General features: G+C 38.4%; 1 protein-coding gene across 13 annotated transcripts in view; it reads left to right on the top strand.

Moving 5' to 3' along the window:
- The window catches only part of Spef2 (sperm flagellar 2), a 156,923-nt gene that overhangs the window by 33,298 nt on the left and 110,058 nt on the right, over positions 1-13,567 (top strand). For all 13 annotated transcript variants that reach the window (XM_076916088.1, XM_076916095.1, XM_076916096.1 and 10 more), the window contains one exon: positions 1,908-2,095. In XM_076916088.1, the coding sequence (XP_076772203.1) occupies positions 1,908-2,095 (188 nt within the window). The remainder of the gene's footprint in view (positions 1-1,907; positions 2,096-13,567) is intronic.

Genomic DNA, 13,567 nt, shown 5'->3' on the forward strand with positions numbered 1-13,567 from the left:
AAAGAAAGGAAGGAAGGAAAGAAGGGAGAGGAGGAAGGAAGGGAGAGAAGGAAAAGAGGGGAGAGAAGGAAAGAAGGAAGGAGGGAAGGAAGGAAGAAAGGAAGGAAGAGAGGGAAAAAAGAAAGGAGGGGATAAAGGGAGAGAAGGAAAGGAGAAAAGAAAGGAAGAGAAGGAAAGAAGGAAGGGACAGAATGAAAGAAAGAAAGAAGAAAAGGAAGGAAGGGAGAGAAGGAAAGAAGAAAGGAAGGAAGGGAGAGAAGGAAAGAAAGAAGGAAGGAAGGAAAGAAGGAAGGAAGGAAGGAAGGAAGGAAGGAAGGAAGGAAGGAAGGAAGGAAGGGAGAAAGGGAGGGAGGGAGGGAGGTAGGGAGGGAGGGAGGGAGGGAGGGAGGGAGGGAGGGAGGGAGGGAGGAAGAAAAGCAGGCAGCTAGGCAGGCAAGCATGAAGGAGGAAGGAATAGTCAGGAATCAGCACCAGCAGCAGCAGAGCGTAGAAACTATTCTGTTGCAACTAGGGAACTTACATTGTTTCCTTCGAGTTATTGGTTCCTGTGGAAAACCAGCTTCAGCTATTCTGGTGTCACTGTCATTATAAATTCTCATCTGTCAAGTTTCTTCCATTTCTGAACTTTTCTTGATATCATGAGCCGTGACACAATGCTCCCTGTCTCATGTCTACTCACTTGGCAGGGATACCAAGTGAAACAAGGCAGCAATGAAAGAGGCCAGTGTCATTCCTGAATCAACCAAATACTCTGGATTGATCTTAGAGGTCATCCAACCCAAGGAAATTAAAAGCAAACATGCTAAATAAGAAGCCACAGTGAGACAAATGAAAGAATTTACACTGCAGTCCATTCTCACCAATCTTATTATTTATTAATAATATGAATAATACTTATTTATTATTTATTTACTGTGAGAAGAACTACTTATTCAGATGAAATTGTTCAGTTAATTTTTCTAGGTATAATAAAATTACTAATATCCCTCCTTTGAAGAAATTGAGACTGGGCGTGGAATAAATGATTTGTTGGAGTTCTAAAATACTTGAACTTTAATTCTGCACATAAGTTGAGACTTGAATTTGAAGACAGTTCCAGCAAAACCTACGCTTGTTTCTATTTTCTACTGGCTGAATTAAGTCACAGGAGTTAGATGGCATTTGTGAGGTAGCTTAGCACATGACATGATTTCTGAAGCAGATGGTAGAGTTTTCTGAAAGGAATCCCTTCAACTAAGCATCATGCTACCCTCAGCTCTGCTAGCCTGTGTTTTGTGTGAAGAACAAGTTAAACAAAGTGATTGCAGTCCGGTAGACAGTGGTGATAAGATGTTTACATATTTAACTACTTTCTGTTGGAATAGACGTTTCTACAAATGAATGTTATCTTTTTATAAAGGCTAAGGAAGTACGGGCTTTAGGACACTTAGAATGAGTTAAGTGTGTTATCTCAAAGCACTATAACCAAGTAATTGTCACATATATAATCAGTCCTTAAGTTAATGTTGAAACAGGAAGTCCAGTGGTCACAGCACATGTTCTTAGTGGAGGGGCCCCGGTCACCAAGTGTTTAAGCATTAGCCAGGTATGCTTACCATCTGACCCAGACTAACCTATTTCTCTGTGATCTTTGACTCTTTGCAAATGGTAAAATTGGGAAACCTTCAGGAAAGCCTAAAATCCAATTTATTTTTGTGACATTGATCTTTCTCCATTCATACCATGTTTACTGTAGTGTTTTGTTGGTGAGCTAAATACAGAGCCTCGCTTGCACTGCCTAAGGGTTAGAACTGATTCTGGATCAGTTAAATCTTGATATAAAGAGGGATTTCAATCTATTTAAAGATATTTGTGGCATTATGATACTATCTTCATAAGAAACTTAAAGTTTGTTCTTGCTTTCTTAGGCTCTTGCCAAACAAGCCAAGATTGATTTTGCAGAACAAACCCTGAGGGAGAAAGAAATTCATGAAAAAATCTCTGTGGAAAGAGCACAAGAGCGTTATGAGAAGCATTATGGGATATGCTCAGAGATTTTGGATCAAATACTTGATTTGTGCACGAAGGTGGCAGACTATAGGTTGCTGACAAATAAGTAAGTATTACTTTGCATAATTAACCCATCAGCGGCACTGCAGAAGTGAGAGTGGTGAGATTGCAAAGCAGACACACACAATCGATAGGCAAAGCAGACACACACAATCAATAGGCAAAGCAGACACAACTGATACACAAGACAGACACAATCGATAGGCAAAGCAGACACACACAATCGATAGGCAAAGCAGACACAATCGATAGGCAAGGCAGACACAATCAATAGGCAAAGCAGACACAACTGATACACAAGACAGACACACACAATCGATAGACAAAGCAGACACACACAATCGATATGCAAAGCAGATGCAATCGATAGGCAAAGCAGACACAATCAATAGGCAAAGCAAACATACACAATCGATAGGCAAAGCAGACATCATCAATAGGCAAAACAGATTTTATGAATGGAGAAGCAGAAGAAAAGGATTGGAAAGTATTACGTTCTGGCATTATTTGGGGTACAGACATGACTTCATCTATTCTTAAGTAGTGTCTAAATTGTCATTTGCCAAGGTAAGAATTATCATTTATTAAACATAATCATGTAGTGACATCATTTTGAGGGTAAAAATATATTACAGCTTACTAAACTGAAAATAAATTATACTTACTCAAAAAATGAAGGAATTAAACAAGTAGTGTTTTAATTTAGTACTTTTATAAGTTATATTTTATTAAAAATTGTATTATACATAATAGAACTGTACATGTTACATAATTATATTATGTTATTAATTCAAATGTTCGAAAATTTCAAGCACAAATGTATGCAGAAGTTATCAATAAAATAAAGAGAAAAACATGACATAAATTATTACAGTAGTTAATAATGGATTATAAGAACAAAAAATTAATATTAGAAAAGCAGACACAACTGATACACAAGACAGACACACACAATCGATAGGCAAAGCAGACACATACAATCGATAGGCAAAGCAGACACACACAATCAATAGGCAAAACAGACACAATTGATAGGCTGAGAGTGTGGTGTTAAAATCTCCCACTATTATTGTGTAGGGTGCAATGTATGCTTTAAGCTTTAGTAAAGTTTCTTTTATGTATGTGGGTGCCCTTGCATTTGGGGCATAGATGTTGAGAATTGCGAGTTCCTCTTGGTACACTTTTCCTTTGATGACTATGAAGTGTCCTTCTTTATCTTTTTTGATTACTACTGGTTGAAAACTGATTTCATTTGATATTAGAATCGTTACTCCTGCTTGACAAATTACTGTCCAGAAAAGGACACACTAGCAGAATAGTCGACTGATTATATCTGCCTAGACAGAGTAATCAGCCCTTAATCATTCTGCATCACTAAGGTCTGTCAGATGATCCTGGGCCAGAAGGCAGAAGAACAGATGCTCCAATGTTTTGAAGTAGAGCGAGTGTCCAGGTGTTCAGAGGTCTCTATAAATTGGCTAAGTTTTAGAAACTATGATTTGTGCTTCCCACAATTATAGTTAACTCAGTCATTCTGGATTTCTGACGGGGTTGAAAACATATAGCTATTGACCTTAAGAGAAAAGATTTGAGTGGATGGTCGTCAGCTGACATTCATCCTAAAGCCAGGTTCAGAACTAAATATTTTAGTTAGACTAGATGACAGAGGAGCTGGTCAGTCAACAAAAGGATGGACTGGGTATTAGGACTATCCTGTACCTCACTGGTACAAATTGGCATAATTATGCTCTAATTGTATTTTGAGAGAAAAGTTTCATTTTAACACGAAGGGTGATATGTAGGAGGAGCTAAGGTAGGAGGAGTACTGAGAGGAAGAAAAGAAGTAAGAAGAGGAGAAGAGGAAGGAGAGGAGAAGCTGGGTGATGAAAGAGAAAGAGGGGGGAGATAGAGAGGCAGATATTCATGTATCTCCAACAGTCAAAGATAGTTGTTATATCTAGGTTGGTCAGTGGGTTACACCTCTGATTGAACAATACCAAACTTATAAAGCCTATGATTAACATTATTTTTTAAAAAATGTATAAATGCAAAAAGGGAAAGGGGGCATGGGATAGGGGTTTCCTAAGGGGGTGGGGGGAATGGGGATAGGGGATGCCATCTGAAGTGTAAATAAAATATCTAATAAAAAAAGAGTAAAAAGCAAAAAAAAAAAAAAAAAAAAAGAAAGAAAAGTGAGATAAATCAGACATGAAAGGGAAAATATACATAATTAGACATGGATGTCCCTGAGCAAATAAAGTTTCACCATTTAATGACACAAATGCAAATTGAGTTCAGTTTAGGAATAGCAGAATAAATACACTTATTCCTTTTCTTCCCAATAAATACATTTAAACTGCCTACTTTTAAATCACACATGAGAAGGGTAGGAAAACATGGAGAAAAGTGAGATGGTTGATTACTCAGGTCTAACAGATTGTGCAGTAATGACCCTGTGGATTTTAGTTTGGGCTTAAATTTCCTAAACAAGACCTAAACTTTTTGGTTTCAAACACATTAATGGTATTGATTCTCCAGTAACGGAACAAGCTAGAAGAATAAAATATTTTAGATAATAATGACTGTTTTCAACCAAAATTTCACAGGCAAAAATTGTAATCTCACCTCTCCTCATGCCAACAAGGGTAAGAATCCTCACCTACCCTTACAATGTAAGAAGGGACTTCACCTATTCATCAAGCAGATAGCAGGGAAGTCCATCAGAAGGCATGGATTTCTGACCATACCTGAGCATGGCAGAAAGCTTCTGCAGTCTCTGTGGCCTGTGTGTGTGTGTGGGGGGGGGTAGTAGAAACATTCCCCAGACATACAAACATCTCTACAGTAGATCAGATGGAGACTCTGTGAAAGCAACATCCCTACCTCCTCCCAAAAGTGGCAATGTGATCCTTTCCTTGTCTCATAGGAGGCACTTAGGGACTTCTCACTGGCCAGTAACAAGACAGTATTTCTACTTTCCTTTGCCAGAACATTGTCAGAAAAAAAATCAAACAAAATTGATATGTAAAATATTCTAAACTATGACAAAAAAGTCATCGCTGGCCGTCATGTCAAGAAGCAGAAAGAACACAAACAGGAAGTGAAGAGACAATGAATGATGCTGTTATATACTGAACTGCATTCTCCATAAACGTGCCCTTGTTTGGAAGCAGAGATATGACAGATATGATGGGTATTATGTTTAGATGTTGGTTAATTCAACATAACTGATACAATTGTAAAAGAGTAGAGATACACAGCAAGGCATCATGCTATCACAAAGGCATCATGCTATCACAAAGGCAGCATGCGATCACAAAGGCAGCATGCTATTGAACTGCAAGCCCAGTAAAATCAAATATTTCCAGCATACCATCAAAAAGGCAACAGAGGATTTGCCACAGTTTTCAGAAGATACCTGGGCTGACCAGCATCTCGAATTAATAATCCTAACTTTCAACACTGTGTAGGACAACCAATTACTATTCTTCTTCCTATCCCACCTTGTGGTAGATTGTTATAACAACCCTCGAAAATGAGCACAGATGTCAACACTTAGATGACAGAGGTCTTGAAATTACCTAATTAAGATTTTTTAAAGCAGCCATGGCAAAGAGCTTCAGCGAACAATTATAAGCTGCTTGAAACAAATGAGAAAATGTAGTCCGAGAACAGAGATGCAATAAAAATTAGTATTAAATAGAAACTTAATAATTGAAACATACAGTACCTAAAATAAGAGCTCAGTGGTTGGGCACAGCAGCAGGATAACATGGATAGAGAGATGACCAATAAATAGGAGACAGACTGTTGGAAACTGCCCAAGGTGAATAACACAGAGATGGTAGGTTTAAAAATAAACAGATTAGTTACTTGTCTGTCTTCTCTCATTGATCAAAATACTGAGATGGAACATCTTATAAGGGTGAAATCTTTTTTTCTTTTTGACCCGCAGCTACAAAAGTTTTAGTTCATGATTGTTTGACTTTGTTCCTTTTGGGTCTATGCAAGGTAGAAAGTCATGGAAAGATGAAAAGGGAAGTATGGGGTAGAGAGGCCCATTGTCTACTGGCAGCAAAGAACTGAAAGAGAGAAACTAGAGTCCCAGTGTTCCCTCCAAGTCATGTCCTTGTGACACAACTTCCTACCAGGCCCCTACCACCTAAGTGTTCCACTCCCTGTGAATAGTGCTACAGTTTGATAACCAAGCTCTCAAGCCACAGGCTATGAAAATAACTCAGGATACAAACTATTACAAATATTATTTCTGTCCCAGAAGAGCAGAATAGTGCTCAGAACAATAATATCTGAACAATTATTTAACTTGCCAAGAGCCACCAATCTACAGGTTCAAGAATTCAACTCCAAATAAGATAAACCCAAATAAGTTCATATAAAAACATACCATAATTAAATTTCTGAACACTTGGGAATGAAAGCACCATGAAAGCCCCCAGGGAAACACCTCAAAAGCAAAGTATTTCAAAGGACTGATTATTTCTTCCCATAAACCAGAGAATCCAGAAGTGGCACAGTAATTCCCAAGTGTCAGAGCAAAGAACTCTCATCCCAGCATTATTTCTACAGATGAAGTACCCATCAAGGGAGCCTGGAGACATGGCTCAGAATGTAAAAACATCTGTTGCTCTTACAGAGGACCCAGGTCCAACCCCCAGTATCCACAGGGTCACACTATCCATTACTCCAGTTTCATGAAATTTGATGTCCTTTTCTAACCTCTGTAGTATACCGTCATACATGTGGTGAACAAACATACATGCAGACAAACCACTCCAAAATAAAATTGAAAATAAATGTATAGAAGCTTTAAAGAAACCTGTCATAAACAAAGGGAGAAATAGGCATTGTCAGATCATGGTTAACAAGAACATTTTGGCAGCTTGCCTCCTCTCTAGTGGGTGGCTAAAAGATGTTCTTGTACCAGGAAGAAAATTCTTCTATAAAAGAAAATTAGGACTAGGCAAAGCGAAGAAAGAACACAGTAAACAACAGGATGGTTGAGAAGAAGATTCCCTTTATCCTCCTCAGAAGACATGTTATCTGGGGATGTGAAGGTCACTGTGCCACTGTGAAGTGTACTTCTCAATGTGCACACAGGAAGTTTGTCATTACAATCTGATGAACATAAAGAAACAGAAAAAAGGTCATGCATCGTTGGTTTGATGTTTTTCTGTTTGGTTTGTTTTTTTGTCAGCAGTAAAATGATGCTAGTAGAGGTATAAATTGATATGAGCAATATAATGTCTGTTACATACTAAGTAACCTGTACAGGATATGTTACAGATAGATTAAAAACAATTTATAAAAATAATTATTTAATCCATAGCATAAAGAAACAAGCAAAGAATTAGAACTTCATAAATTAATATGAATTAATAGACTTCACATTTTATATAATAATTGCAATCTCATAATAAATAAAAACAGTGATTGGGGAATCAAAAAATATTACCAACCTTTTTCATCTATAAGAAATTAATTTCAAATACAATGACATAGGCAGATTAGGGGTAAAAAACAAAATTATATAAGATGTACATATTAATCAAGATAAAGCAGGAGTTTTTATATTAATATCAGACAAAATAGACTTTAAAGCAAAGGAAATAATCAGAAACAGAGAGGAACATTGGCTTTGTTCCCCTAGAGAACCCTGTCTAGGAGCAAACCTCAACAACTTTAAAACACTTATAGAGTGTGGTCCTTGAGGAGTGGAATCGAAAAAGAAATCAACGTAGGTCATCCATGTTTCAGCAGACGCCCACACATCAGTGAATATATACAGGCAGCACAAACTGTACATAAAGGGTGAAAATCAAAGAAAATACAAATGTTGGGTAGGCTGAGAGGCATTAGTGATGGGGATGAATATGGTCAAAACTCTGTGTATGAAATTATCAAAGAATGAAAGATGAGAGAAGAAACTCCAAATACTTGTAAAATAAAACACACTTCTAAACAAACAAGTCTCAGATCTAATAGGAAGTCTTAAGGGAAATACAAAAATACATTGAACAAGATGAATTGAAAAGACAACACAGGAAATCTTGTGGGATATAGAAAGAACAATGCTGACAGAGATTTACTGTAAAAACTCCATTCTTTAAAAAGAGTAAGTTTTGCGTCACTACCACTGCCACCTTAGGAACCTAAAATAAGAAGGGATAAATAAACTAAGAAATTTAATTTATTATTTGTTTAATAAATATATAGAAGGAAGGTAGTAATAAATAAAGAACAGAAAGAAAGGAAGAAAGAAAGAGAGAGAGAGAGAGGAAGGAAGGAAGGAAGGAAGGAAGGAAGGAAGGAAGGAAGGAAGGAAGGAAGGAAGGAAGATGACACACCTATGAATATCAGGAATAAAGCAAAGCATATTACCTCTGAGGCATTAAGGACCAGAAATATAAGAGACCATAGTGTGTATGGTTGAGCTCATTTGATTTGCTAACTGAAGACATGAGCTAATTTCTCAGAAACAGAACCACCACCAAGCACCTACCTAAAATTTGGCAGGCTCAATAACTACTTGAATTTGTATAAGCCTTTAACTCTTAAGGAAATTGAATTTTTAATTTAAAACAATAAATCTTCAAAAAGACTTTTCAGTCCCAGATATTATTATTGAAAATTTCTCACAAACATTTGAAGAATTAACAGTTAAACTTCATTTTCAAAACAATTATATACCTGCCTTCCAGAGAAGAAAAATGATCACAATTCCAATTCACTTTATGAAGCCACTATTACCCCCCTTTTAAAAATATAGCTGAGACTATTTATTATTCCACTCATATGAAAATAAAATTACTAGAAAAGAGAAATGAATTGGACAGAATAATGAAGTAATTAAGAGTATGAGCTGACAATAGAAGGGCCCACACACAGATCAGTTGATCAGAGATAGAGAAGTCCAAATACAGATTACTACAAAACAACTCATCTGATTTTGACTCAATTTCTAAAGTAATTTGACGAAAGAAAGACAGTCATGTTAAGAAATAATTCTGGTACAATCGGATAATCACAGGCACAAGAAGAAAAACAAATTTCTTGATTCTTGAACTACTTATCACATAACATATGCAAATTCAATGAAAGTGAGTCTTAGATGGAAATGTAAAAAAGTATAAAATATTTCATGTGAGAGAAATGTTCAATTGTCTTATGAATAGGCAAAAAGGCCTTAGACTTGATACCAAAATCATGATTTGTAAGAGAAAAACATGACAACCTGTACTTCATTACAGTTAAAAAAAACTTTTGTTGTATAAAATACAGTAGTCAATAAATGGACTCACAAAATTAAACAACTGCTTTGAAAAAGACTGTAATATGTAGATTTGGATAGAGTGCTTACAGCACAGTTTGAGCAGAGGAATGGTAGCTTGCATATGTATTCCCTAAATTAGCCAGAAGAAAAACTTCTGGCTTCTCAGCCCACAGTCCCACCATCTTGGCAGAAGCACCTCCTTTATCCATGAGGCCTCGGGCAGTGTGCTTCAGCAGCAGTGCTCGGGGGTTGGTTGTCCATGCTCCAGCAGCTGGACCTTTATCCGTGTGCATATGGACAGAATTAATTATACTCACAATAGGTTATGAAGAAGAAAAAAAAGGAAGGGAGAAGATAGGAGGAGGAGGAGAGAGAAGGAGGACGAGGAAGGAGAAGATAGGAGGAGGAGGAGAGAGAAGGAGGACGAGGAAGGAGAAGATAGGAGGAGGAGGAGAGAGAAGGAGGACGAGGAAGGAGAAGATAGGAGGAGGAGGACGGAGGAGGGAGGAGGAGGGAAGAAGGAGGACGGAGGAGGGAGGAGAAGGAGGATGGAAGAGGGAAGAGGGAGGAGGGAAGAGAAGGAGGAGGAGGAGGAAGGAGGGAGGAGGAAGAAGGAGGGAGGAGGAAGGAGAGAGGAGGAGGAAATAAACTTGGGAGGACAATACCAGAGCAGAGATTCACGATGAGTTGGAGAATGGGGTGAGTTGGGTATAAGCTACATACACTGTATTCATACAATAAAACATGAAAGAATAAATAACTTAAGGAAACAGAAAAAAATATACAAAAACTTTACCAGAAAAGAAACAAAACAAAACCATTCCATAGAAAATACATCAAAGAAAAAAATCATAATATTGAACAATATATACAAAATGTTCAACCTCCTTAGACATTAGAGAAATATCTGAAATGAGGGAAAGTGAGAGCAAATGCCTCTGGCCCTGATGTGTAGAAATCACTCACTCACTATTAGTAAGGGTAAACACTGGTGGAATCCATGTGGAAAAGAGCATGGCAGTTTCTGAATGTACAATTTCCATATAGACACTTATCCTAAAACATTTCAGAGGTATATTGATACAGAATCTTATGCATATATTCATCTAAGAATCCATACAGTAATAGTTTAAAATTAATATATACTCATATATCCTTCAGGAAGTTATAGTTAAATTGTGGTACATCCATACCATGAAATATATTAGGCAATTAAAAGAATAAACTATTGGTACATGTCATGCCCTGATATAATCTCCCAATAATTATGCTAAATGAAAAACCAACCCCTAAATCTGTGTACCTTATAATTCCATATGATTCCTTCTATATCTGTGTAGCCTGGGTCTTAGCTAGCAACTCTAACCCCCCTGCCTCAGCCTATTGATTGTGGGGATTATTAACATGTACCTCTAAGCTTAGATGTATTAGACCTTGTGTGTGTGTGTGTGTGTGTGTGTAGGTTTATGCACTTAATGCATCAGAAGGGGTTGGAGGAAGGCCAGAGGACAACTTGCAGGAGTTAATTTTCTTCTCCAACAGTTACTGTAGATTGAGTTCAAGCTTTCAGGTTTTGGGAGGCCTCTGGCTCCCTACACTTTTGGAGCTTACCAGTAGGCTAGTCTGGCTGCTCATCACATTAGGGATCTACTTAGTTTTTTTTTTCAAAACCTACATTAGTAAAGGTTCTCAAATTCTTCGACGCTGCCTTTCTAGCCCACTGTCCAAAGGTAGGGGAAAACGATGCTAAACAGGACAAGGGGATGTGGACCTGTTTAGAAGTAGTTCGTTGGGGTGATTCCAGTCTCTGTTGTCAGGGTACCAGCAGTCCAGTTCAGTAGTGCTAGGATACCAATAGTCCAGTTCAAAAGTGACATCAAATCAGCAGCAGAAGCACGATCCTTCAAAAACAGTAAGGCCCTCACCAAATCCGCATGAGTCTGCAGGAGTGTCCAGGACCAGCTGGAATGCCTTGAGAAGTTCTCTGCTGCGCCTCTCTCAACAAAGTGAAGATCAGCAAAGACTAGAGACCAATGAAATGTTGCACGGCTAGCAACGAAAACACAGGCACTCTCTCGCTGTCTCTTGGTTCCTTCTTAAATTCTCTCCAAATCTCACCTGTCCTCTCACCTGTCTGCTTCAGCAAAATATCACATGACACAGCCAGAACTCTCCACTTGAATCTACCTATTTCTGCCTTCTCAGTGCTATGCATACGGCAGTGTACTATTACACCAGGCTTTGTGTGTGTAGGGATGGGGAACAGAGTAGTGGGTTGATCCTGATATTTGAACTTAGTAATTATCAGGGCACTAAAGAATGGATTTTGGGGAGAGGAGAGAACAAGGCTATAGAAATATCACATTAGTAATTTTGTGGTCATAAGTGGTCTGTGTTTAAGCTACATCAATATATCATGACTACTAGCAAAGTATACTTTTTTCCTTCTTTATTAAATATTTTATTTACATTTCAGATGTTATCCCCTTTCCCCATTTCCCACCCACCCAGAAACCTCCTATCCCATCCCCCTTCCTCCTGCTTCTATGAGGATGTGCCCCCACTCACCCACCCACTCCCACCTCCCCGCCCTTGAATTCCTCTACACTGGGGTGTCCAGCCTTCCCAGGACCAAGGACCTCCTCTCCCACCTATGCCAGACAAGGTTATCCTTCCCAACATATACAGCTAGATCCATGGGTTCTTCCCTATGTGCTCCCAGGCTGGTGGTTTAGACCCTGGGAGCTCTAGTTGGTTGGCATTGTTGCTCTCCCCATGGGGCCACAAACCCTTTCAGCTCCTTCACTCTTCTCTCTCACTCCTCCATTAGGAACCCCATGATCAGTTCAATGGTTAGCTGTGAGCATCCACCTCTGTATATGTCAGGCTCTGGCAGACCTCTAAGGAGATAGCTGTATCAGGCTTCTGTCAGCATGTATTTCCTGGCATCCATATCAGCGTCTACCTTTGTTGACTGCACATGAGATGGATACCAGGTGGAGCAGTCTCCGGATGGCCCCTCCTTCAGTTTCTGTCCCACACTTTGTCTCCATATTTGCTCCCATGAGTATTTTGTTACTCCTTTTACTTATATGAGTAAGATGATAGATTTGAATCATTTGAGAAGATGGAAGAGCCAGTCCAAATGGACACATGCATTTTTAATAAATAATTTTAACATTTTTATGTATGTATGTATATGTATGTATGTATGTATGTATGTATGTATGTATGTATGTAGAGTATGCTAGTGCCCTCAGAACCTGTAAGAGGGTATCAAATCCCTTGGAGCTAGAGTTAGGCAATTTTGAGCACTTGATGTGGGTCCTGAGAATTTAATTCAGACCCTCTAGAGGAGCAACATGTTCTCCTAACCACTGAGCCAGCTCTGAAGCCACTTGTAGTCTAGGATTGGAATCTCACAAAAGTTTCTCCCTTCTATGTTAGCATGTCCATTGATTAATAAAATAATTAATAATAATAATAATGATAAAGATGATGATGATGGTGGTGGTGATGATGATTATTCAGGACTTCTTCATGCAGCCATTTTTAGGAGATACAGTTTCATAGATTTTCTGATACCCTGACTCTTATATTTCTGCTCCATCTTCTGTGACATTCCCTGAGGCGTAGATGCTGGAATTATGATGAAGATATGTCTGTTGGGCTTATGTTCCCCCACAACCTTGGTTTTACATTTAGTATGGTTTTCTGTGATGGTTTCCACCGTCTATAAAAAGGAGCTTCTTTGATAAGGGTTGTTAGGTAAGATTTTGAATGCTGGTCCAGAGAAGTGATGGTAGTAGACATATAATAAAAAGATATAATAAAAAGAAGCTATCCGCTTGCTAGGGTGGGGATATATGAGTGGTTTGAGAGAAGATACCTGGGGGAGTAGACAAGGGATTGGGAGAAGCGATGTCATTCACTTTCAATTTAACACATCTTTTTTTTTTTTTTTTTTTTTTTTTTTTTTTTTTTTTTTTTTGGTTTTTCGAGACAGGGTTTCTCTGTGTAGCCCTGGCTATCCTGGAACTCACTCTGTAGACCAGGCTGGCCTCAAACTCAGAAATCCGCCTGCCTCTGCCTCCCAAGTGCTGGGATTAAAGGCGTGCGCCACCACCGCCCGGCTTAACACATCATTTTTAAGAGAGCATGAAGTAGAGGGGGCAAGTATGGGAGATATGGGTGTAACAATGATCAGGATATTGTATGGAATTCTCT

This window comes from Arvicanthis niloticus, chromosome 19 (genome assembly GCF_011762505.2).
Source record: "Arvicanthis niloticus isolate mArvNil1 chromosome 19, mArvNil1.pat.X, whole genome shotgun sequence".
Classification (NCBI taxonomy): Eukaryota; Metazoa; Chordata; class Mammalia; order Rodentia; family Muridae; genus Arvicanthis; species Arvicanthis niloticus.